General features: G+C 34.9%; 1 protein-coding gene across 3 annotated transcripts; it reads right to left on the bottom strand.

The window, feature by feature from the left end:
• Nucleotides 1-338: 338 nt before the first annotated feature.
• On the bottom strand, nt 339-23,687 carry LOC125669070 (E3 ubiquitin-protein ligase MIB2-like). Of its 3 annotated transcripts, XM_048903525.2 has the most exons (20): nt 23,581-23,687; nt 21,735-21,832; nt 19,977-20,088; nt 19,599-19,770; nt 19,394-19,500; nt 18,597-18,797; nt 18,061-18,185; nt 14,746-14,853; nt 12,467-12,571; nt 12,054-12,228; nt 10,698-10,825; nt 8,249-8,397; nt 7,874-8,030; nt 7,538-7,692; nt 7,302-7,443; nt 7,012-7,114; nt 6,848-6,930; nt 4,389-4,531; nt 4,006-4,245; nt 339-3,485 (listed from the first exon to the last, which is right to left on the bottom strand). In XM_048903525.2, exons 2-20 carry the CDS (start codon nt 21,828-21,830, stop codon nt 3,074-3,076), a joined length of 2,913 nt encoding a protein of 970 aa, XP_048759482.1. In that variant the 5' UTR covers nt 21,831-21,832; nt 23,581-23,687; the 3' UTR covers nt 339-3,073. The 3 variants fall into 3 exon arrangements, with proteins under 3 accessions (XP_048759482.1, XP_048759475.1, XP_048759488.1); XM_048903518.2 differs by lacking the exon at nt 23,581-23,687 and having other exon boundaries at nt 21,735-22,041; XM_048903531.2 differs by lacking the exons at nt 21,735-21,832; nt 23,581-23,687 and adding an exon at nt 21,207-21,298.
• Between the last annotated feature and the right edge of the window lie 2,906 nt (nt 23,688-26,593).

Here is a 26,593-nt window from a genome sequence, read left to right as displayed (position 1 = left end):
GTCTACATCTGCAGCGCGCTCAGGATTACAATTTGTAAGGATATCAAAGGCAAAACCGTTGGAAATATGTGTATGATAAGAGTGCTAAAATTGATGTTTTCAATTTCCATATCTTTACATTTATTAGTCAAAGCTTTAAAATTCATACCAAGATGTTTTGTAATAATATGCTTTTGATTTCACATTGATTAGAGCAAAAATGACTTCAGAATATTATTTTTAAAACCAAATGGATTTTTCAATGTAATAAAATAGCGCATGAAAGTTTACTCATCTATCCATACAGTGTGTAGTATACCACGAGGCTTTTACGGATTATTTAGGAAACAAGATAGCACTATAAAATAGATCATCAAATACATTTAAATAATTAAAAATCTGTGTATATTGCTATACTACAATTGCAAGCTCCGGGGGGAAAAAAACCCAAGCTGGATCCCACAAAGACAGGACAGTGCGTGTGTGATATATTTATTGCGGGACGATGATGTGCTTAGAATTTGGGGCGGGGAGTTCTCATTTTATCGCTTCATACCGACTTATACCCAATTAATGCAGATTCTCTAAATACATTTGCAACTTTCAGTAGCTGTAATAAATCCAGTTAACAATAAAATTACGTGATTTGCGATCAAGCACATAGAAACGATATAAAAGTAATCAAATCGTGCATCCAAAATTAATAAATTTGCCACATAGTAAATAAAAGAAATACATTTAAATGAATGCAGTTGGCGTGCCTGTAACTTGTGTTCAGGATTGCCAGTGTCGATGTTAGCCTAAATTATATCTGTTGCACATCAGGCAAACATTAAAATCTCATTGATCACTGACCTTTAATTTGATCGGACACAGGTTCTGTATGTTGGGACGCTTAAGCAATCTGTGTATCCCAAAATGTATGCCATTTACACTCCTAAGAACTTTTAAAATCAGTTACACATAGAAATACGCGAAAACCCTTAACTTATAATTGTAATTTAAAAAAAAAACCCGATATATAGGAAAAGAGATGAGAAATCTAGGAATGTTTTATATGTGATGTTGAATAAAACTTTTGCCGTCATGTGTATCTGAATCCAGTATATAACAAACGGGAGTACATAGCTGAAGTTCCACATCTGTCTGAAACAGACTGCAAAAAATAGGGTATTGGGGGCCGCTCCCGGGATAACATTTGAGTTTTTTTTTTTTTTTTTTGCTTGTTCGTTTTTGTTTTGAAATTCTGGGAATCTCAAAAATTGTTTTCTAACGAACTGCAAAAGAGGAGCAATCCTCGATCTTTTGGGCAGCAAGTCATTGTGCAGTGACTCCTAAGTTTCAGGTGTATCTATCTCCAACAGTAACTCAAACCATGCATGAATTTTATAATAATTGGCTTCAGCTGAGTACCAATAATTGCCATTGCAATTCAACAGATATCTGTTACACATCACACAAGCAGTAAAGTCCCTTTAAAGATCATTGAACTTTAGATTGGACACAATTAACTTATAACGTCCCCTCCCCTAAAGAACAGTTTTGTGTTGAGTCTGTGTCGCTGACAGCATTTAATAGATAAAACAAACAGAAGTAGGCTTCGAACTCGTATCATTACAGGTACACCTTGCATAATACAACACCAGCGTGCTTACAGTCACCATGGTTGGGTTTTTTTTCCGTCAGAGCTTTGTCATAATCCAAGTACAGAAAGTACCCCTGGGAGTTGAACTTTTTCAAACAAAATTAATTACTGTGTATATCAAAGAAATTCCGCTGTTTCTTTTTAATTTGATATTGATTTCACTAAATTTACTATCGCGTATTCTGGAGTATACCTCACCCTTCAACCCCTCTAGTCCATATATAGTCCCTGGTTATAGCAATGGGAGGGCCTGGGAAACAGGCAAGTCCAAATAGTGCCTACCCATCTTTGCTGCCATGGGTTTTCGGTCCACTCCGCTCTATGGGAAGCGAAGAGGACAGAAAACCCTCGGTTAGCAAAGACGGTGCCTAGCATGCTCATTTACATACACAAAAGAAAACAACTTATATTAATACATCTTTACCTATCAGTTTGTAAAACAAACACATATGGTTATATGGTGCTAATAATTGGAAATAACTCTATTTGTCATTTAAGATTCTATTGTTTGGTGAACCTTTTTCTGGGACGTGCGTTATTACAAATACATGTATATGAGGATGTGAAGGGACCTACAAGAAGTCCTTTACAATACATTCATGCTAACAGTGTGTGATGACCTTGGTATATTGCACAGTTCTACGAACTAGCTATGATTTGGGATGAAACAAATATATTTGAGAAACAAATGGAAAGTGTAGAGAACTACATATAGATGTATGTACATGTTGTTTAAAACTAAAACACAAAGCTTTCATCACATCGTTCGTCTCTGATTAGAACTCCCAAAACCTTCATAGGTACAGTAGCATATAGATACGTTTTTATTTTTATTTATTTATATATTTTTTTTTTTTTTTTTGGATATGGATTTTAAGATAGAAAACTCCATTGTTTGTTTTTGTGGGCCAACCTCTTTAAAAGTGGCGCAAATACCAAATACCTATTCAAAATTTTTATCTACCAAAAGCAACATCCTTTGATACCATGATGCCAACGACAATCCAAGCCAATGTCTCTGCAACTATGAAACATGTGCTTCAAAAGTCAAAATAAAGGTTAAACACAGACAGAAAGGCAACACAATATAGATCTACCTCTATCTTCCATTTCTGGGGGGCATTAAAAGATTCAGCATATCTTCCTATAGGTTCTAGTGGCCTCGCGAGTCAATGATGTTAGTGAGGGTTATTTCATTGTGGGAATGTCAATCTCCTTCCCATAAAAACTTACATATACTCTCTCTCTCTCAGACAAAATAATATTTAAAATAGCTTTGAGAAAGCAAGATTGAACTATATCATGTATTTCATATCAACATGGAAGTTTAACACAGTGGTAAATCCGGAGTATTGGAATGGTGTTCCTACAGTTAGTCTACCCACGACGCTGCAATCATGTGCAGATTTTGTGACATACTTCCTATCAGAGTCACATAGTGCCAGTCTTTTACTTGGTAGTATCTAGTTTATATTTTATAACATATTCTGGATATAGCTGATTGTAGTCAAAAATGCAGTAAATCCGAGGCTTGGATGGGTAGTCTACCACACAGTCGCAGTCGTCTGGAGGTTTCCGTAAATCTGGTTTTCCATACCCCATCTTCCCTGCCAGGACACGAGCCATTAACACGTATTTCAGTCCATCACTCTCCTCCTCTGAGCTGTAGTGATCAGAGAGGGAAGACTCCGTGGCGAAGTACACCCCATGCCCATACATGGGGCTAAGATTCTCACCTGCAATTCTAATGTCAAAATTCTCCTTACATATTTTAAATGCAGTCTTCGATTTGGTTCCATGAAGCAGTCTGACCTCATTTTCATTACCTCTTCCATACTTACTGGTAAACATTTTCTTTTTTCTGAAAAAAAGATGAATTCAAGACTAGGTACATTGTAATCAACTGTACAAGCAGATTTACTAGTATTTGTAGAGTAGACCAGGAAAAAAAAGGGGAGGGGGGATATGGAACATCACCCCCCCCCCCCCCCCCCCCCATATATGTATGTTAATAATACAGATTAATATTTTTGTATTATACCCATACATACACATTTTCATATTTTATTGGACAACAGCACCAATCTAGACTGTAAATACTGGTACTTATATTTTCAAGATGAAGGTAGCGAGTGTCCCATTTTCTAGTACATGTGGTGATCGAGATCCAACAATTCTAGTGGTGGATTCCATATCATATACATGCAGACATGGTGTTGCATAATTCAAATTACATAAAGAAATCCTAACAGATTTTATGTAGCTCTAGTATTGTCTCAACCCTTCATTAATTTCTTGTTTTCTACTTTCCATTGAGTGATTGATACTTTATTTTTTTAATGATAAAAGTAGGAATCTATTTGTGAGTATGACAAACATACACAGAAAACAACTGCCATAGATGTGCATTCTGCACTCGGATGACCTCTTTCACATCAGCATTAGGCAGTCCTTCTATTAATATGGATGACACATTAGAAAACTCAGCTTTTTCTTCAATCTTCTCACAATCCAAGGAGACCAATTCAAAGCTTCCATTCTCCATGTTTGACCAGTGGAGCGGATGGGATATACTTCCCCCTGAGTTAGCTGCCCTTTGTTCTTTAGCTGCTTTTGAAATTCTAAAAAAAATTCATAAAATTCAATATGAATATGAAAGTAATCTGGTTTTATTTCTGTGAACTCAGCTTGATTAATCCACATTACATTCTCCTATATCTTTAAAAATTTGAAAAAATAAAAATTGAATTTCTATGGTTTTTACCTCTCTAAAAACAGCCTCGAATGTTGATTGGTGAAATCTAATGGAGTTTTGCCCTCCTTATTTTTTATGCCTAGTTCTGCACCATGTTCCACCAGAAGACATGCTATCAGTACATAGCTATTTGTCTTGCTTCCCTCTTGTCCCTATACAAGTAAATGTCAATTATTGAAATTTTGGTTCTCGTTCTGTTTGACATTCATGGTTTGTCCAGCTTTGATTACAATATGCTATACCACAAACATTCATGACTGGTAGCATGTAAAAATGGCCAATTAATCAGATTGAAGGTTTTGAATATTTTGCCTTCTCTGTTTTGCCAGAAAGAATACAAGAGTTGTAATGATACTGTTTTTGAGAATAAAATGGGTTCAAAGATGATGCTCAAAATTCTTTACTTAGCAAATTTATTTCTTTAAGACTACTTTGAACTCCATTTATCTCTACTACACATTTTATCCTTCAAATTTTTTCTAGTTTTTTCTCCAGTGCACATTTTATTCTACTTTTTCCACTTTATCCTAGGGTTTTCTCTACTACATGTACATACTTTATTCTAGTTTTTCCACTTTTTTCTCTACTACACACTTTATCCTATTTTTTTCTCTACTACACACTTTAGTCTAGTTTTTCCACTTTATCCTATTTTTAGCTCTTCTGAGCCGAAGGCTCAAAGAGCTAATGTCTGGTGTGCGGTGTGCATCAACTTTTTGGAAAAAGGGCTATATCTCAAGAGCCCCTTGGCCAATTTTTGTCAAATTTGTCACAGGGTATCCTTGGCCCAAGGGCTTTCATTTGTACTAAAACTAGGGTCGTGACCCTTTAACAAGGGGAGATAATTAGGAAAATGCAAACAAAAGTAGTGGTTGCTAAAAAGTCTTCTTCTCAAGAACCACTGGGCAAATTATCACCAAACTTATGCATAAGGATGAGGATATGTTGTAGATAAAAATGTTCAAGGCATCATCCTGGGGCAAAGGGTGTGGTCTCAAGGTCACTTCAAAGTTGACCTTAAATTTTGTTTTGTTAAAACTTTGATATTTTGCTTAGGATAAGGACTAGGATCATCAAATTTTATCAGTTGATGCATCTTAGGACCTAATATCATGTTGTCTCAAAAGTAGGTCATGGTGACCTATTTTTTGAACTTCGCAGGTAATTATTATTAAATGGATTTTGATGCATATCTTGGACACTTTTAAGCCTATGATCATCAAAAGTTGTCAGTTGATAGATCATGGGATCTTAAACTGCGTCATGTGAAAAATATGCCAACATGACCTACTTTCTGAATTTTATGGCTAATCATTTATGAATACATTTTAGGTTGTTATTTCAGATACCGAGAGGTTTAGAATCATCAAACCTTGTAAGTTGATGCGTCTAGAGGCCTCAAAACATAGTTATTAAAAAAGTAGGTTACAGTGACCTACTTTTTGAATTTTGCAGACATTCAAATTTCACATTTTCAATTTTAGATGCATATTTTGGACACTATATGAAAGCTAGGATCATCAAACTTTGTCAGTTGATGCATCTTGAGTCTTCATAGTTTGTTGACCAAAAAGTAGATCACCGTGACCTACTTTTGGAATTTGACGGCTATATTTTAATATTTCAGATACTGTTTGACATACAATTATCAAACTTTGTCAGTTGATGCATGTTGAGTCTTCAGAGTGAGTTGACTAAAAAGTAGGTCACCGTGACCTATTTTTGGATTTTGAAGGCTATATTTGAATATTTCAGATACTATTTGACTTACAATCATCAAACTTTGTCAGTTGATGGGTCTTGAGTCTTCAGAGTGTGTTGAGCAAAAAGTAGGTCACTGTGGCCTACTTTTGGAATTTGACGTTTATATCTGAATATTTCAGATACTATTTGACTTCAATTATCAAACTTTGTCAGTTGATGCATCTTGAGTCTTTGGAGTGTGTCGACCAAAAAGTAGGTCACTGTGGCCTTCTTTTGGAATTTGACGGCTATATTTGAATACTATTTGACTTGTCAGTTGATTTGACTTAACATCATCAAACTTTGTTAATTGATGAATCTTGGTTAGTGAGAATTTTTGCCTGTTCTACAATGTATCAGAAGAGCGATTCTAGGCCCACGGGCCTCTTGTTTTCTCTACTACACACTTTATCCTAGTTTTTCCACTTTTTTCTCTACTACACACTTTATCCTAGTTTTTCCATTTTTCCCTAGTTCTTCCATTTTTTCCACTTTTTTCTCTACTACACACTTTATCCTAGTTTTTCCATTTTTCCCTAGTTCTTCCATTTTTTCCACTTTTTTCTCTACTACACACGTTATCCTAGTGTTTCCACTTTTTCCTAGTTTTTTCTCTACTACACACGTTATCCTAGTGTTTCCACTTTTCCCTAGTTTTTTGTCTACTACACACGTTATTCTAGTTTTTCCACTTTATCCTAGTTTTTCCACTTTTTCCCTCTTACCGCTGATGCACTTCTACTGTTTTGCATCTGAGCCAAGTGAAGAGGACAATTTCCATTTCTGTCTTGGGCATTTACCTTCAAATCTACAAACAGGTAAGTATTGAATTCAAGTACAAGTTTCCACAAGAATAGAATATCAGCCTTTAAAATGTGGCAATGCTTACCAAATTCTAACAGGAGTTCAACCATTGTCAGATATCCACGATCTGCAGCAATATGGAGAGGTGTTTGTTTCTTATTGTCCACCATATCTAATTTCATTCCACCCTATTGCAAGAAACTTTTGCATTCATTTACATGTGTATATTGTACAAACTTATTGGTAAACACCTACATTTTTTTTCTTTTAACACCTACAATTTTTTTCTTCTATTTTAATCAAAGTTAAATCAGAAGAATGTCTCAATATTGATATTTTATTGTATTGAAATATTTACAGTATATCAAACTTCACCTTGGTTATAAGTAGGTGGGCACATTCTCTAGAGTTATGAGAAGATGCTATATGGAGAGCTGTGAACTGGGTAACAGACATCCTTCTGTTGACTAGATCAGACAAACTGTGGCTACACCTTGTCAAAATCACCTCAACAGCACTACAGAACAACAAATTATTTTGTATTTTATGTTTGAACTAAATTTCATATTCCACACTATACTGCTAAAAGAAATGTTACATTGTAGCCTCACCTTTTGAAGTTTTTGAACACTGCCCATTGAAGCATGTCATATCCTGTGGTGTTTTCTGTCTGAAATTTCACTTGGTGTGCACTAAGTACTGCACTGAATAGCTTCTCCTGTCCAGTACTTATAGCTGCATGGACTGCTGTGTCACCATTACTGTCCTTTCACCAAAACAAAAAAATCAAAAATAAATAAAAATAATTGAGAAATTAAAATTTACTTTGAACAGAAATTGTTATTCTCCAAAAAGAACAGAAAGTGTTACTCTACAAAAAGAACAGAAAGTGCTACTCTACAAAAAGAAACAATGATATAAAAACATATCCCTGACCTTACACTGACCTTGACATGTACATCACAGCTGGATATAACCAATGCCTTTATACTCTCTATCTGTTCCCTAGCGATGGCCAGATGTAAGGCTGTCTGACCACACTTGTTACGTATGGAAGAGTCTGCTTTTTGATCCAGTAAAAGTTTTATTACAGCTGTCTTCCCTCTAAATCAAACAATTTCATAAAATGACACACTGTAAAGTCATTGTCAGTAAGAAATTTTAGATTGGCTTGAATACATGTAAACAAATAATACAGTTATGTCAGTAAGAAATTTTAGATTGGCTTGAATACATGTAAACAAATAATACATTTATGTCAGTAAGAAATTTTAGATTGGCTTGAATACATGTAAACAAATAATATATTTATGCGCACTAACCCATGAACAGCAATGTGGAGTGGGGTGTTGCCATCTGCATCTGCTTTGTTGATATCAGCTCCCCTCTCCAACAACAGTTTGACAACCTTCTCATAGCCCTTGTGGCTGGCTATCTGTAAGCCAGTCACCCCATTCTCAGCCGTGTTTACCTGTCAAAAGGTGAAGAAATGTTAATTCTCTTAAACAAGAGGCCCGTGGACCACAATGCTCACCTGAGTCACCTTGGGCTTCACTGTTCTACAGGAGATTTTTAGAAGATCTTTACCCTCACCTCCGCTAGCCAAGGCTTTTCAGTCCACTCTGCTCCCCATAGCCAAGTGAACCAGAAACCCTTGGCTAGCAAAGATACTTTAAACTCTTTAATTCCACGACGAATTTGACCCCAAATCATGACCCCAACCTAGCCCCATGGGGTTGTTGTAGCCTAACTGAATTTGAATCCACACAACATGGGGATGCTTAACATGGCTTTGCTGTTCTGGAAAAGATGTTTTAAAATTTTACAAAGTTTCCCCCTATATTCATGTATTAATTAATATGGAGAATTTGATCTCTGATTTTAGCCACACCTTAACCCCAGAGTCTATGGGGGAAAAAACTGAATTCAGAATGTTTGCATGTTGGTATATGACTTAGTGTGACTCTTGAAATTATATTTTTATCAAATTTCCTATACGTGCCTATGTAAAATTCAAGGTAACTAATCAAATACAAATCTGCACTACAATGGAATGTCTGCATATCATTATATCTAATCAGTGGTTCTTGATAAGAAAATTTTCAAAGATTATAGATATCATCATGTAAAACATGAGGGGACTCCCTCCCCCCCTTCCTGGGGATTGTTTGATTCATTGATTGTTTTGCTGTTTTCTGCCACACTCAACAATTTTTCAGTTATCTGGTGGCATCCAGTTTTTATTGGTGGAAGAGAGAACCCAGACACACTGTACCTGGGAAGAGACCACCGACCTTCCACAAGTTCACTGGGAACTTTCGCACTTGACAGTGTGAGCGGAATTCCAACCCACGCCAACCAGAGAGAAAATTGAACTGCATAACCCGAGGATGCTTGCAATGATGACAAATCATGCCCCTGCTGGACGTGAGGAACAAATTTTATGAAAAATGTCCTCATATATTGTTCCCCTATCATGTCCCCCCCCCCCCCCCCAAGACCTTAGTTGGAACAGACTTGAATTTACACTACCTGAAGAACCTTGCAGAGATTGTAAAAGATTTTTCCTGTATCATCCTCACATAAAAGTTTTATTCCCTATTGTAGTTTCCCAACCCCTGGGAGCCGACAAACTTGAATCTGCACTATCTGTTGATCTGTGCATATCTATATGACTAATGATGGCACTGTTGCTCTGGAGAAAATTTCTTTTTAGAAAAGTTTTTCCGTGTTTATTTCCATTAAAAACTTTGTTTCTCCATTGTGGCCCCACACTATCCCACAGAGCCATGATTTGTACAAACTGCTCGCATAGCAATACATGTACGACTATTCATGACCCTGATGTTCTTGAGAAGAATATTCTTAGATTTTTTCTATCTATCCCCATTTAAAATTTTGAATCCCCTATTGTGACCCCATCCTACCCAATGCCATTATTTGAAAACTTTTGAATCTCCACTCATTAAGGAAACTTTCATATATTAAGTTGTTTTTGTCTTTTCTGGTCCAGATTTCTAAAAGATACCATATTTTCGGTATTTCTTAATTATCTCCCCTTTGAAAAGGGTTTCACCCTTCATTTGAATATTTTTTAAATCCCCTTCACCCTTTATAAAAAGTTTGGTTGAAATTGGCCTCTGGTTCTGGAGAAGAAGTTGAAGATGTGTAAAGTTTACAGACAGACGGAAACTGGACAACAGGTGATCATAAAATCTCACTAAGATGAGCTAAAACAAAAAACAAAAACAAAAAAATCGAATGAAGGCATTTCTAAACAGAAAAATCCCACTGCAGTCATTGTGAAATTTGAAGTTTTTTGTTGTAAAAATGAATGATTTGTTACACTGCTTGCTTCATAAGAATATGAGTTCAGTCCCAACATGGCACTTACAAATCCTTTAACCTGGACAAAAAATCAACAATGACACAAAGCACCAACAAACAAAATGCATTGTAAAATATTATATATTCCCTCCTACTGTGACTAAGTCCTATGGTAAACAAGTCTGACCTTGCCTTGATATTATGCATGACCTATACTTTGATGTGACATAATGCTTTCAACTTATAAATCTTAAGCTTCCCAAATATTACACAGTTCAAACAACAAGGTGAAGGTTAAAGATGTGGACAGATTGGCAAAAATAATATACCACAACCATTGATCTTCCAGAGGGCGTATCAAAAAGTGTAGAAAACTGGTCAGAAATGTTCTAAATTTCAGTCTAAAATCTCCAATCTTCGAGCCGTTTATTTTGTTTATTTGACCTTGCTTCTGTCCGCCTCCAGAATCTGTTTCACGATGTCCAGGTTCCCTTTCGCTGCGGCCTTTACAACAGATGTTAACAGAGGCAGTACATCAGTGTTACTGGGTCTTCTTAACTCACAGTCAAACACTGCAATCAAATTTGATGCATGCTTATAAAAAATACTATTTTAAACTGTAGCATCAAAGCTTAATTTTGCTGTAAATCTGTTTTTTGATAAAGTTTGTGAAAAAAAAAATGTCACTAAACTTTAAATGTAACAGTTTCTGCTCAAGTAAATCAAAATACTTCAATATTTTTGTCTGTTTTACCATAGATAACTACAGTATCAAAAGTTTTTACCATAGTAAATCAAAATATTTAAGTTTTTACTATAGTATATGAAAGTATCAATAGTAAATCAAAGTGATTTATAATGCATTTGATTGTTAAGAGATAAGGAAATGCTTAACTGATTACAAATTCGAGACAGACATTGCATGCATGGTTGTGATTCAACGTTATCTAATATAGCTGTGAATTTGTTTGGTAAAGAAACAAGAGGCCCACAGGCCTTATCGGTCACCTGAGTACTAGTTAAAAGTATCACTAGTCCCAAGGGCTATGAAATCTAAACAAAAAATCCTATTCTGACTATATCTATAAAGCTAAATTCTAAAATTCAGTAACAGTATAAAACAAGATGTGTTCTTGTAACCTTCAATGCCCTCAAAAGTTCATAAACTGATAAAAAGCTAATATATACACAATATGACTAATTTGGACTCATCCTAGAGTCAAAACCCTGGGGTTGTGAAATTGGCCATTTTTTGTACATCTTTTTCTGCTATTCCCAAATATACATTTAAATTTTCATACGGTATCAGCAAACTTAAAGAAGTCCTCCAAATCACTATATTCATTTTGGCACCAACCTGAAACCAAACCCTTACCCCTAGGATCATGAAATTTACAATTTTGGTAAAGGACTACTTACTCCATCTATATATCCATTTAGTTTAATGTAACCCCTATTGTGGCCCCACCTTACCCTTGGGAGTCACTGATTTAGTTTAATGTAACCCCTATTGTGGCCCCACCTTACCCTTGGGAGTCACTGATTTCAACAAATTTGAATCTGGACTACCTGAGGATGCCCATCTATTAACATGAACAAACTAACTTGGAAACCTTTTACCCAAGGATGAATTTTGCCAAGTGCAGTGGTTCTGGAGAAGTAGATGAAAATGTGAAAACTTTATGGACAGACAACAGGTGAACAGAAAAGCTCACATGAATTTTCAGCTCAGGTGAGCTAAAATTGTTTCTGTTAAATGTGTACCACTGATAATTAGATCCTGCTCGAGATGACCCTTACATTTGATGGAGTGGAGATTGTTAGGAATGGCGGGCACTTTTTCCCTCGTTGAGAGAGAATTGGGATCCACCACATCAAGACATACTGGGCTGAACAGATGCTGACTGTCTCCCACAACCACTGACACGTCGCCATCATCATCAATGTGCACGATCCTCCCCAGCTTACCCAGTGTCTGTCAATGTACAGGTATGTCATACTACCAGTGAATTCTAATGACGTTCCTAAATACAATTCAGTATCATTCAAATTCAATATACTGAGCACACTGTTTAATTTTCTGGTTTTCAGGCATTTGAGATTATGAAGAGTTGAGTTTTTTGGCTTTATCTTTAATAGAATATAGTAAAATGTATCTGGTACACTCTGAAAAATTTGATTACTTTACTGCTGTGTTAATAAGTTGAACTGACCAGGTCTTGATTTTTTGACCAGCCACCATGTCCTTGCTGAAGCCGAAATGCTATGGTTTTGTCCCTCATGACTCGAACAAGATCCCCCATTTCTAGTCGGTGAAACTACAGGGAAATAAGTTAGAACAATCAAAAGGTAAAGCAAATCAGAACATTCTACAGGGAAATAACTCAGAACATCCTTCAGGGAAATAACTCACAACATTCTACAGGGAAATAACTCAGAACATCCTTCAGGGAAATAACTCACAACATTCTACAGGGAAATAACTCAGAACATCCTTCAGGGAAATAACTCAGAACATTCTACAGGAAAATAAGTAGGGAATTTCTGCAGGAAATTAAGTCAGAAAATTCTGCAAGGAAACAAGTCAAAACATTCTGCAGGGAAACAAGTTCTATAAAGAAATAGGTCAGAACAGTCTACAGAGAAATAGGTCAGAACAGTCTACAGAGAAATAGGTCAGAACAGTCTACAGAGAAATCAAATTGGAATAATCTACAGAAAAATAAGACCAGAGCATTCTTTAGGATCAGAATATTCTATAGGGGAAATAAGTCAAAAGTATTCTACAAGGAAATAATGTTTTACTGAGAAATAACTTGGAACATTCTCTGGGATGGGGAATTGGGTTGTTGAGTTACATCATGTGTATGACACAACTAGAAAATATAACAAGAGGTTCATGGGCCACATTGCTCACCTGAGTCACTTTGGCCCATATTTAAATATTTTCTCTATATATTTGTATGTAAAACTTTGATCCCATATTGTGGCCCAACCCTAACCCTGGGGGCCATGACTTTAACAAACTTTAATCTGCACTAAGTCAGGAAGCTTTCATGCAAATGTAACCTTTTCTGGCTCAGGCTAAGTGATTCTGAGGAAGAAGATTTTTAAAGATTTTTCCCTATGTATTCCCATGTAAATCTTTGATTCCCTATTGTGATCACACCCTACCCCGGGGACTATGCTTTTAACAAACTTGGATTATATACTATGTCAGGAAGCTTTCATGTAAATTTGTACTTTCCTGGCCCAGTGGTTCTTAAGAAGATTTTTAAAGATTTTCCCTATATATTTCGATGTAAAACTTTGATCCCCTATTGTGTCCCCACCCTACCCTCGGGGGTCATGGTTTTAACAAACTTGAATCTGCACTATGTCAGAAAGCTTTTAAATGAATTTCAGCTCTTCTTGCCCAGTGGTTATTGAGAAGAAGATTTTTAAATGACCCCTCAATACTTTTGCATTTTTGTGATTATCTCCCCTTTGAAGGGGCATGGCCCTTCATTTGGACAAACTTGAAAGCCCTTTACTTAAGGATGCTTTTTGCAAAGTTTGGTTGAAATTGGCCCAATGTTTCTGGAGAAGAAGTCGAAAATGCGAAAAGTTTACAGACAGACGGCGTACAACAAGTGATCAGAAAAGCTCATTTGAGCTTTCAGCTCAGGTGAGCTAAAAACCTAGCACTGTGATGTTCTGAATACCAGTATCAGTGGTAATTGATTGTCTGTAGCTAAATGTTCTCTACTATTCTGATTACTGATCGTGTTTTTTAATATGAAATTATCAATCATGTTTTCAGTACATGTATCACAAAAAAGCAATAACCATTTAACTACCCAGAACTCAACTTTAATCATCTTAAATAACAACAAAAAATGAGTTTTAATGTGATGATCGAATGCATGCCATGCAATACTTTAGAGATAAATACAATGTTATTGCTAGTCATAAAGCATATACAATGTAGCAATTACTTTCACACACTGAAACAGTAGAGATAGAGTGGTCACATGAATTTTTATTACACATTTTTATTTTTTACATTAAATGAAACAGCAGAGACAGGTGGTCACAAGATTTTTTGATTAGCGGAAAAGTCTGGAGTTAGTTTCTTTTGAGTTCTGGAGATTCACTAAAAAAAACATTTTCCAAAAATGCTTGTTTTTAATTTATTTCTTTTTAAAAAATATTTTTGCTTAAAACAACAATCAAATGTTTTAAATGAAGGAAAATTGAAATCTGTCATTTTCAATGTTTTGGCAGTTGATATGTACGTGGCCCATCCTACTTGATGAAGATGAATGCTTTAACAACTTTGAAAATGGAATAATATCTATTCAATTAACTATTTAATTGCTTATGGTACTTTGATTATATCTGATAAGCAATAATGAAAATATTACAATATCTTATCCATACAACACACAAAACTGAATATATAGATTAGAGTTGGATGCATGTGTTTTTAGATAATCGGATTCCTACTCACTCTTGTCAGAACAAATTTCGGGAAGGTGAACAGGTGTCCATTTTGGTACTGGACCCTTGCTTGACTTGTAGTTGGTATGTGAATCACAGTCCCAGTGTTGTTCACACTCTACAACAAAGATAAGTTAATTGAAAAATGTCCCAAGTCAGGAGGATCTATAGGTATATGTAGTATCTACGAAGCTCTACAATCTTTCCTGAGACTGGTGTAACCCCCTGCAGCTGACACCCAGTTCTAGGTGTATGATTTGTCCAAGGACACAATGTGCTACATTCAAGTCAGCTGATCTTGCTGAGTTTCGACTGTTAACCTTTTGGTCACTATCCTATTCTTTGTAACGAAAATAAGGCATTAGCACTTCATGGCATGAAGTGTTGCAGTTCATACCGTTATGTATTTTTAAAAATGAAGTATATTTCTTATATTCCCATTCTCCTTTCGTTTTTGTTGGAATTCCCAACTGTTAAAACAAACATACTATGAGTGTATTCAAAAGTATTCATACATACATTGTTTACAACTGCAACATCTTCATGAGAAAATGGTTATCATACAATTTTTAGAGATATCAAAGGCAAAAACATTGGAAATATAAATATTAACAAATGCTTTACAAGAGATATCAATATCTATAAATGCATTGTCGATATGCTTTGTTTTGAACATATTTTATTGATGAAATCATATGGATTTGGAACAAGTTCTAACAACTTACAAATCCCTCTCCTAAATATATATGCAAGTTGGCATCCAAAAATTAACCAAATGGGTAAAATAGTTACACAATTTTCAATCAAAATTTTCATGAAGATGAATGATGTTTTTTTTGCCTCCACTAGAATGATGGCATATGTCACTGGATAAAATGAATCACATGATTGCCATCTAAATTTCTTTAGAACATCGAGTAGCAAGAAAAATTTAGATGGCAACATGGCATCCATCAAACATATTATTCCTCAACAAATTCACTCATTAGGTTTGTTACTGACTGTCTACAGAAAATTTCGGATTGTTAAAGTCCACAGAAGGCTCGGCTTTGCCTTGCTTTCTATCAACTTTAACAACCTCACAAATTTCTGTATGCAGTCAGTAACAGACCTAATGAGTAATAATGTTCATCCTGCAAGAAAAAAAACTTGTTTATACACCTTTATTTTCCCTATAGAAAATCAATTCTATTTAACAACATTTACATGGAGTGCCAAACTAACATAAACTCAAATAATTATTGAAGATATTTTTAATCATCTGATGAGATCATCAATCATTTGATGCATGCAACAATTCAATTAAAGATCTCTTCCAAAAATTAATAATATATTTAATTCTGAATTATTGTACACATTAATTGAATTGTTGATAGCTTTAATAAATCAGCTGAATTGATGAGCACTATGACTAAATTGTTGCTCCCTAACATGAATTCATGACATCAACAATTGAACTGATGAGTGGCATATAATTTAATTGAAGAGAGCAATAATTCAATTAATGTGTGTAATAATTGAATTATTGCTCTCTTTGATTGAATTAATGATATCATTAATTCAATTGATGCATGCAATCATTCTTTTAGAGAGAGAAATTACATAATTAGAGATATCTTAAATGCAACATATCCACAATGGAATTAATGATCTCTTTAAATAAATTGTTGATCTCATTAAAAGAATTGATACATGCATTAATTCCTTGTATAAAAACATTGTGAATAATCAAAGATGTCTTCAATTAAATCAAAGAGATCATCAAATGATTTATAACAAGCTCCAAATTAAATTTTGCAAGCAATAATTCCACCACATTGATGCGCACATCAATAGAATTGATTAGAGCATTAATTGAATTGATATACACATCAAATTAATTATTGCTCTCATCAATTGAATTAATGTGTGCAATATCACACCAATTATTGCTCTAAATAACTGAATGATTGTGCATATCAAATCAATTATTGCTCACATCAATTCAATTGATGCGCACAATAATTCTATTATTGCACGCAATACTTGAATTGATGATATCTTCAGATAATGAAACATATTGTAAATTATTTGAGTTTATGCTAATTTGACGCTCCATACATTTACTGATAAACATTTGATTAAAATAGTCTCCTAACTCTTTATCTACTGTTGCCTGTCAACAGTCTCTTAAATTGTTGATTATATAATCACACAATTCTTGTAACAAGAGTACCGCAAACGGTACATAATACGCCCGTGAAATGCTTACATAGGGTGTTTTTCTTGTGCTATAATTTGTATAACTTTGCTTCAAGTAGTATCAGCCATCATGAGGCTGTGACAAACTTTCATATGAACAAAGGGTCTTAGCTTAAAAATCAAGATTTCCTCAAAATCTACCAAGTTCAACAACCTGTAATTTTTTCAAAAATGGAAGAAAATCAAAATCCTTCCACAGATGCACATTTTCAATACCCATACAAACACTCTACAAAATAAGATGGTCCTCACTTGCAAAATGTGGGAGGAGTTGGGCAGACAAATTATGTACCCTCCATATAATATTAATTTCCAAATAAACTAGTTCAACAACCTGTAATTTTCTCAAAAATTGTAGAAAATCAAAATCCATCCCACATGCACATCTTCAGTACCTATACAAACACTCCACAAAATAAGAAGGTCCTCACTTGAAAACTGTGGGAGGAGTAGGGTGGACAAATTATGTACCCTCCATAGAGTATTAATTTCCAAATAGACTAAGTTCAACAACCTGTAATTTTCTCAAAAACTGTAGAAAATCAAAATCCATCCCACATGCACATCTTCAATACCCATGCAAACATTCCACAAAATAAGAAGGCTCTCACTTGAAAACTGTGGGAGGAGTAGGGCGGACAAATTATGTACCCTCCATGTAATAATTATTTCCAAATAAAGGGGCAAAACTCCTGGAAAAAAGGTCGAAATGAATCAAAATTGCAGTATGATCTAGAGTGACCCACAAAGAAGCTACACAGCAAGTTTCAGCATGATGTGTGAAAGGGAAATGAAATTATAAAGAGAAAACATCAAACAAACGGACGGATGGACGGACGGACAGACATCGCTGTACCATAATACATCCCGTCTAAAGATGAGCGTATAAAAATGAAGGAACAGTTATAGACTAGATTTGTGTGACCCTCAGCTTTGGGCAAGAAATCCGTTCTTGAGCAAACAAAAATGCTGCCATCAATGAACCAAGTCAATGACTGTACATGTATAATGTTAACTAACTTCTTGCTGACTTTTTCGTACAATATACATTAAAGAATGATCATAATATTCATTTCAAACCTACATATGCCATCTGTTCTAGCCAACCAATATCACTGGATGATTGCAAGACTTTGAGTTCAGATGCACTAAGATCTATTCGCACTTTGTCACCAATTTTGTAGTCCCCCGAATGCAAGTTTTCAAGATCTGTTAAGGCAATCAGAGTACCACATATAACTAAATGCAAGAAAGAATACAAGAACATGTTAACTAAGTCAAATAGCACTATTTCATCATAACTAATTTTTTCACAAATAAAAAGCAAGAATAACTACACAAAAGAACCTGAGCCACATTAGTACAGCATTCATCTGAATCACACACAGATGATTTATATCTTCATTGTATGTTTAAAATATATCTAAGTGGCTAGAACAAAAGGAAAATGAAGTCATGTGAAAGTTCCAGCTGCACTAAATTAATCTAAGGAATAATTGCATTAACTTGACTATAACTAAGGGACCCTTCTAAAACAGAAACAAATGAACTTAAAAAAGAACTGACATGGACCTTGCCTCAGAATGGCTGACAAAGAATACAGTATACAAATGCGCATACCAACATTAGGAAGATGGTCTGAGTAGTATATGTATCCCTCTGCAGCCTGTAAGGCCATGAGATCCACCTCTCCATCGCCCCCCACTCTGTACCGCTCCACCGTGTGGTGTCTGTTCTCCCAGCACACCCTGACAGCACCACGATAACTACTGGGTCCCCAGTCACATACGTCCTGTACCACTCCATGAACCTCCTCTCCACCTGTGGAATAGTGATAGTCAATTGTAGTTTTTATTCAAAATCGTATCAAGTATTTAAAATATTACTATATTTGTTCTCATTGCATGTTATATGATAGTAAGTAATAAACTCCATATTGAATAAAATTTGATAGATGACATTTTAAACTGCTAATTTGATATTATCTAAATTTTATCACACATCATACATGTAATTGAAGATACACAAATTTTTCATCGTGATCTAATGGAGACTGAGGATACAAAGAAGTTCTCAAATGCATGTACTGTAAATCATTCCTTATCAGGTTTGATTTCAGATTTTGTTGTGTTCATGGTATCGACATATATCCCTATCTAATTCTTCTCTGGCCGTTACAGTGTGCGTGTGACGGTTAGAGAAGATCTAGTTAGATTGTGACATATCCACCTCAAGTTAAAATCCTCCACAAACAAGAGAAAGTGAACTACAAGAAAGGATTGCAGCTCTTCACACAATAAAATGGAGTTCCCACCAATATGCTAATTTTTCTCAAAGCACAAAATTTTTATCTCAGCAAATTGAATGATTCGATCTACAGTAATAAATATTCCCAGCTATAAACACCTTGTTCTCACCATTAGTGTCTCCCCATTTCCAGTGTGCCCCTCTCTGAACCTTTGCTTTTGGGAAAAGCCCTCTTGATTTTTTCGTTGTGGTTTTTTTTCTTTTTCCAACCTTTACTCTGATTTAAAAGATTACATCTTATTTTTCTATTATTTTGTAAAAGAACCATGTTATATAGCATTAAATGATTAAATAATACAGTTCAATGTAACTCACATTGAGGAATTTGGTATATCAACTCTTCCAAAATCATGACCAGTATCATGCTTTCCAGTCATGTAGCATAGAGAGCATAGGTTGATATTTTTACACTGTAAGCACACCCATCTCATCCCTGGAATTTCACTTCTCTTGCAGACAGTGCAGCTTACATCTTTATGGATAACACCTATTCAAGTTTATGAATCTTTTTTATACACAATATGTATCAAACATCAGTTTCTTAATAGCAAGAACCAATTTCCAAATCAATTTGTCATACTACTTGTGGTTTTGCAAACTTGATCATTTCTCTGTGTATTTGTCAGCAGAATCTTAAATTTTTTGGCTGTTCTTCCATTAATTAATGAGGGGAGATGTTTGACACTAGCTTGCCTGTTGGTGCATTATCCAAAATCTGTAGGTAAAATTTGCCTTCTGTACAAGGGTAGTCCAGTTCTCCACCAACATCCCACACAACCATCACGGTCTCTTCATTGAAATCCACCTGCACTCAAAACAACACTGGCATTATCAGTTACATGGTCATTTACTGACCGGGTACATAACGATCGATCAATACCTGGTTAGGAAATTCCATGCCTTGCTAGTCGAAGCCAAGGAAAATCTTTAGGTTTTCATTATATATGTAAAATTTGAAAGCAGTTAGCATATGTGAAAATATCTAATTTAATCAAAGTTTACAGATATTACATTGACAATAAATGGATTTCGTCAAATGATCACAGTTTGGCGTGGTTTTGTGACGTCACTCAAATATTATGTCATTTTAATCAGAGTTGATTTTAGCTTTGGTGCTCGTAGAAACAAAATATAAAGGATAAACACAAAATACCGTAGTTGAAAAATTGTCAATTTTTTCAGCCGTATACGGCTAATACCGTACCTTGTTCTTTATTAACCAGGTGTAATCCCATACCTCAGTCAATAAATGACTATGTAATAAATATGCCCCATCGACGGTCATTTACAGATATATATAAATACCAGTTTCTATAATATGAATACAAATTAAAACATTTAGAATATACTTTTCTCCAAGATTACAAGCTTGTGAACATGGGCTGAGTAAAATTTTGACCTACAACTTTTTGCATTGATCAGCACTTTGTCCTATATAGTATGTATTTCACATTACAAAATGCATTGTAAAAGTTTTATCCCAATAAAGTATGTACACAAATGTTCACCAGTCTTCACTCAACTTGATAGAGTTCTAACAAGCCTGGCAGAGAATGAACACGCACAATGAACACCATAACTAGCTACAAAACTGTAGCTCTCTGAAAAAAAAATATTGGGACAGATCACTGAGATAAGAGATCAGGACAGATGTCTGAGATCAGAGATCGGGACAGATGTCTGAGATCAGAGATCGGGACAGATATCTGAGATCAGAGATTGGGACAGATGTCTGAGATCAGAGATTGGAACAGATGTCTGAGATCAGAGATCGGGACAGATCACTGAGATCAGAGATTGGGACAGATGTCTGAGATCAGAGATTGGAACAGATGTTTGAGATCAGAGATTGGGACAGATGTCTGACCTGTCCCAATATTATTTCAGAGAGCTAAAGTTCTGCAGGCTACACCATAACATTACCTCAGTTACTGTTCCTACATGACCTTCACCTCCATCAACATTACCTCAGTTACTGTTCCTACATGACCTTCACCTCCATCAATGTTACCTCAGTTACTGTTCCTACATGACCTTCACCTCCATCAACATTACCTCTGTTACTGTTCCTACATGACCTTCACCTCCATCAACATTACCTCAGTTACTGTTCCTACATGACTTTCACCTCCATCAACATTACCTCAGTTACTGTTCCTACATGACCTTCACCTCCATCAACATTACCTCAGTTACTGTTCCTACATGACTTTCACCTCCATCAACATTACCTCAGTTACTGTTCCTACATGACCTTCACCTCCATCAACATTACCTCAGTTACTGTTCCTACATGACCTTCACCTCCATCAACATTACCTCAGTTACTGTTCCTACATGACCTTCACCTCCATCAACATTACCTCAGTTACTGTTCCTACATGACCTTCACCTCCATCAACATTACCTCAGTTACTGTTCCTACATGACCTTCACCTCCATCAACATTACCTCAGTTACTGTTCCTACATGACCGTCACCTCCATCAGCATCAGGGAAGTTCCAATCAGGTCCCCGGACCACACGAGTCCCTTTAAAATTCCTCATTGCTAACAAATGAATGAACAAAGCCATTTCAAACAATTAAAAATCAAACAAAACAAAAGGAAACAATCTGTACATGTATAATACATTAATGGCAAAATCTTTACAAAGGCCAATAGGGTCACCATGCTAAGCTGCATCACCTTGTCTTACAAAGATTTGGAACCCATATTGTGGCCGTCCTACACTAATGTCTCAAGCTTAACAAGGCCAGCATTATTTTTTTTTTCATTTTCACTCTTAGATTTACGAAACCTTGTATCAAATGTTTAACCATCAAAACGAAAATATACAACTGATTGGGAGGGATTTTTTAAAATCAAATTTTAATGACTACATGTATGATTCTGTTTCTGATACATAAGAAAATATGTCACACAAAAAATTCACGTTAAATACACTCAGTCACTCATCGGTCCATGCATGGAATTAGTGGAAACACCAAAAAGCACCAGGTAATTACCGAAAACACCAATAAATGTACCGCAAACACCAACATATCATTAAAAAACATCTACATGATGTTAGTTCACACTTATTCATATATTCCCAAAGTTTCTTCATGTTGATAGAAAATTTAAATGATTTGTAACTAATTTTCATCACAGGCACCTACAGTGTGGATAGCCTACCCAATGGAAAATAAATACAGAACCAACCAATAACTTGTCCAAAATATGTGATTTCCCCACCGATCACTCTCATTATGTTCTGAATAGCCAGTTTCTACTTTTTGTAAGCTTCTGAGATCCACTTGTGAGATATTAACACATCTATTAGTATCTCACAAGTGGCCATCTCAAAAGCTTACAGAAAGTAGAAACTGAATACTCAGAACAACATATGAGGGTGATCGGTGGGGAAATCACATATTTTGGATAATTACTTATTACTAGTTCTGTATAAAATGATTTTATTCTATAAGGGGGGGGGGGGGTTACATATGATCTATACAAGTTATATCCACACTTCAGGTGCCTGTGATTTTCATCACCATGTAAGATGCTCCACATTTTATTTATAATATAGCACTTCATCAGCCATATATAGTATTTGTTCTACTGAAATAGTAAGTATATTGTAATATAATGAAATTTTTTTTTTTTTTCACCTTCAATTTCAGGTCACATTGTAAATTAATTTTCTGAAATGATCCACACAAAACAGCGTTTTGTTTGGCCATCATCCCCTTAATAAAAAAAAACATGATACAGAAATTCGTTATAAATCATTCAATTGTCAATCAAAATGAATGAAACTTTAGAAATACATGTATATTTATATAAGTGTGAACTGACATCCTGTATGTGTTTTAATGACACAGATACAATCACAGAGGCTCGTTATGAATTGGCCATTTCTATTCTATATAATTTACATATATTTGTGTAAATATAGAATAGACGATGTCAAATTTCAATAAGACAAAAATTTCGTGACGAGCCCCAATGATACAATGATCGATACAATATTGTATATTTAATATTGGTGTAATTTTTGGTAATCACCTGGTGTTTTCGCGAATTCCATGGAACCATATCATCAATGCCAATGGAATCCATTACACATACCTGTCTTAGAGCCCCAATATTAACAAATATTTTTACATTTGGGGGGGGGGGGGGGGATAAAACGAAAGTAGAGTTATGGAAACGGTAACAATATCTAACACAGTTTGAGGATAACATTCTTTGTAATTAAAGACAATATTCCATTAATATATATAAACATATTTCAAATAAACAAGGCTTACCTGTCAGTTAACAGAATGTACACAAAAAACGACTCAGTGTGTTTTGAACAGCGGCAGAAGGCATTGTTTACACTCGTTACATGTACATAGGAATGTCGAACCCGATACTCAAATCGTTGAATATATCTTCTTTTCAACTCTAAATAATTGCCCGCATTAATTGAATATTGCGTACATAATATTATATAATATGATTATTCTACTGAATTGATGAACGCAATAATTGAATTGTTGCTCTCTTTAAATGGATTGATGATATCAGAATTGGTTACACTCGTTACAGGAAAGTCGAATCTTGTACATACCGCTCGTCAGTTCAATTACTGCCCGCAATAATTTAATTACTGCTCTCTTCAATTTATGATATCTTCAATCAAATCATTTTAAAGAGACCATTAAATCATTTTACCGAGCTATAAATAAAATTTTGTCAGCAATGATTCCACCACATTGATGCGCGCATTGATTGAATTAATGAAAGCAATTTATTGATTTGATGCGCGCATCAATTCAATTATTGCGTGCAATAATTGAATTGATGATATTCTCAAATGATTAAAGATATCTTCAATTATTTGAGTTTATGTTAATCTGGCACTTCATACCAGATGTACATGCAGAGGCGGATTTAGAGGGGAATAATAATAAATAAATTGCAATAAATTTGGCCCTTTTATGACCAAAAAAAAAGAGTGAAACAATAGCAAATTACAAGATTTGACATTATACATACAAACACGTGCACAAAGATAAACAATCAATTTTTTGTTGTTTTTGATCGATTTTATTATGTAGAAAGTATATAGAATACAATATAACCCATATATAAAAGTAACTCCAAAAGCCCAAAACCTTAACGCCCCTAGACCACAAGTCAACCACCCCCACTAACAAATTTTGGATACTCCATAGCCTGGTCCCCCGCCCCCGCCACTCATTGATCCCTCAAAACGAGTGATCAATGAATGGCAGGGGTGGGGACCAGACTAGGTCCGCCACTGACATGTATTGTACAAGTAATATATTGTAACAGGCTGGCCTCTAGTAATCGTCATCACGTATAATCACAACTTTCTTTACAGATCAAATGTTTAGTTTCTTCACATCAACAATGCATAAAGATACACAAAACTGCATTGGTCCATCATTAAACAATGTCACCTGGGAATCACAACCCGTATATAATTATAACCTTTCACAGGGTCTTATGAGTGGTGGGAGATAGCTCAAGGTTTCAGAAGAATGAGAATAGCATTGTACAGTAGAGGGGAATATAAGGGGAATAACTCTGGCAAAGAGAATCTACATATAGGATAATTAATTATTACTATAATAATAATGTTCAATAACTTTGGATTGTCAGGAATTAAATTGTCAAGAAAATAAGATGTCAGGATTTTGCAGTTGTCAGGATTTCAATTGTCAGGATTTCAATTGTCAGGATTTTACTTGCAAGGAATTTATTTGTCAGGATTCTTCAGTTGTCGAGTAATTATAATTTATCCAAATATTAGATAGGAAAGAAGTATTGATAAGTTTCTTTATAATGATTATGATCTCTGTCAACAAATTTATTTTTTTTTTTTTTTTTTTTTTTTTTGTACCTAAGTTTCTCTCAAATTGTGTCCTGATGCTGATCACCAATGTGCTTGAGACAGCTATCTATTTAAAATGAGCTTCTTCCTCCTTTATATAGTTTCAGCAGCTAGGAATTAGCCAATCAAATTACTCGATTTTCCTGACAATTCCTGACAGAAAAACTTATCTTAAATCATTCAATAAACACTGTCATCTTTATACAAAAATGATATACAAGTAATATTAATTGATGCAATAAAAATAATTGAATAACTTGCCTAGTTAATTGATTGAAATAGATACTGAATTCACTGCACTATATTTTGTGACTTCACTACCAACAAGGAAGAAAATGTATCCTTGGGCATGCACAAAATAGTTCCAAATTAGGTAATGCATCCTACAGTTCACAATCAATGACTATTAATTAGTACACTTACCTGTGTGAAATATCCCATAGATTGTTTGGTCTATCCTCAGTTTAATTCATATATCCTACACATGTTTATCTTAGGTGCACACAGAGTTAAGTACATAGAGGCTGCCATTGATTCAAAGTCATGCAAACTTACCCTATAGCTACTATGTGTTGTTGTTTCATTTAGAATTCACATAGATGATAAGATTTAGTCAATATGATTCAGTCTTTCATTGTTGTTATCGTTACAGTCCCATTTTATTGTACATTTCATTCATAGAAAACATGTGGAGAATAAAATACAGCTGGACCTCATGTTTATATACAACAATAAAAAAAAAAAAAAACCAATCTCTGAACCAACGCAGTCAAAGAACAGTAATAAACCATGACAATTCAACAATGGCATTATAGCTTTCCACTATATACAGTAAATGTACAATTTTCCCTTTAAATTGGAATTTCACATTCTGTTGTGCAACTATAGACAAAATATGTGTCTAAAGGCCACCCCCCTTCCCAAACACACAAGAAAATTTGTGAAGAAAGACCTGTCTATTACAATATCACTGTCTGGCGTTCTTCAGCAAATTGGCTTAATTTTATTTACATTACTCAAAACTTAAGGGTTATTCACACAACCATCTTCACAAACCATGGGTTTTCGGTCCAATCCATTCCCTATGACAAGCCGTTTTACTTTTCATTCGAAAAATAAGATATCTCTCTAATATAAAGAGGTATCTCTTAATACCAGAAGACATCTCTCTTAGGAAAAAAGATGTCTCTCATTTAAAAAGATATGTCTTGGTTTTTTTTTTTAAAGAAACAGAAAAATCTCTCGAAGAAAAAAGATATTTCCTTAATTTAGGATATCTCTTTTAAATTGAGCCATATTTTCATTTCGAGAGACATGTCTCTTTCTTTGAGAGATATTTCTTTCTCTTGGAGAGTTATTTCTTTAACTAATTAAAGAGATATCTTTATGAGGATTTGCGAAAGAGTCATAATTATCTC

The sequence above is a fragment of the Ostrea edulis genome, chromosome 1, assembly GCF_947568905.1.
Source record: "Ostrea edulis chromosome 1, xbOstEdul1.1, whole genome shotgun sequence".
Taxonomy (NCBI): Eukaryota; Metazoa; Mollusca; class Bivalvia; order Ostreida; family Ostreidae; genus Ostrea; species Ostrea edulis.
Note: the sequence above shows the minus strand (reverse complement) of the source record. Positions and strands in the feature narration are given on the sequence as shown.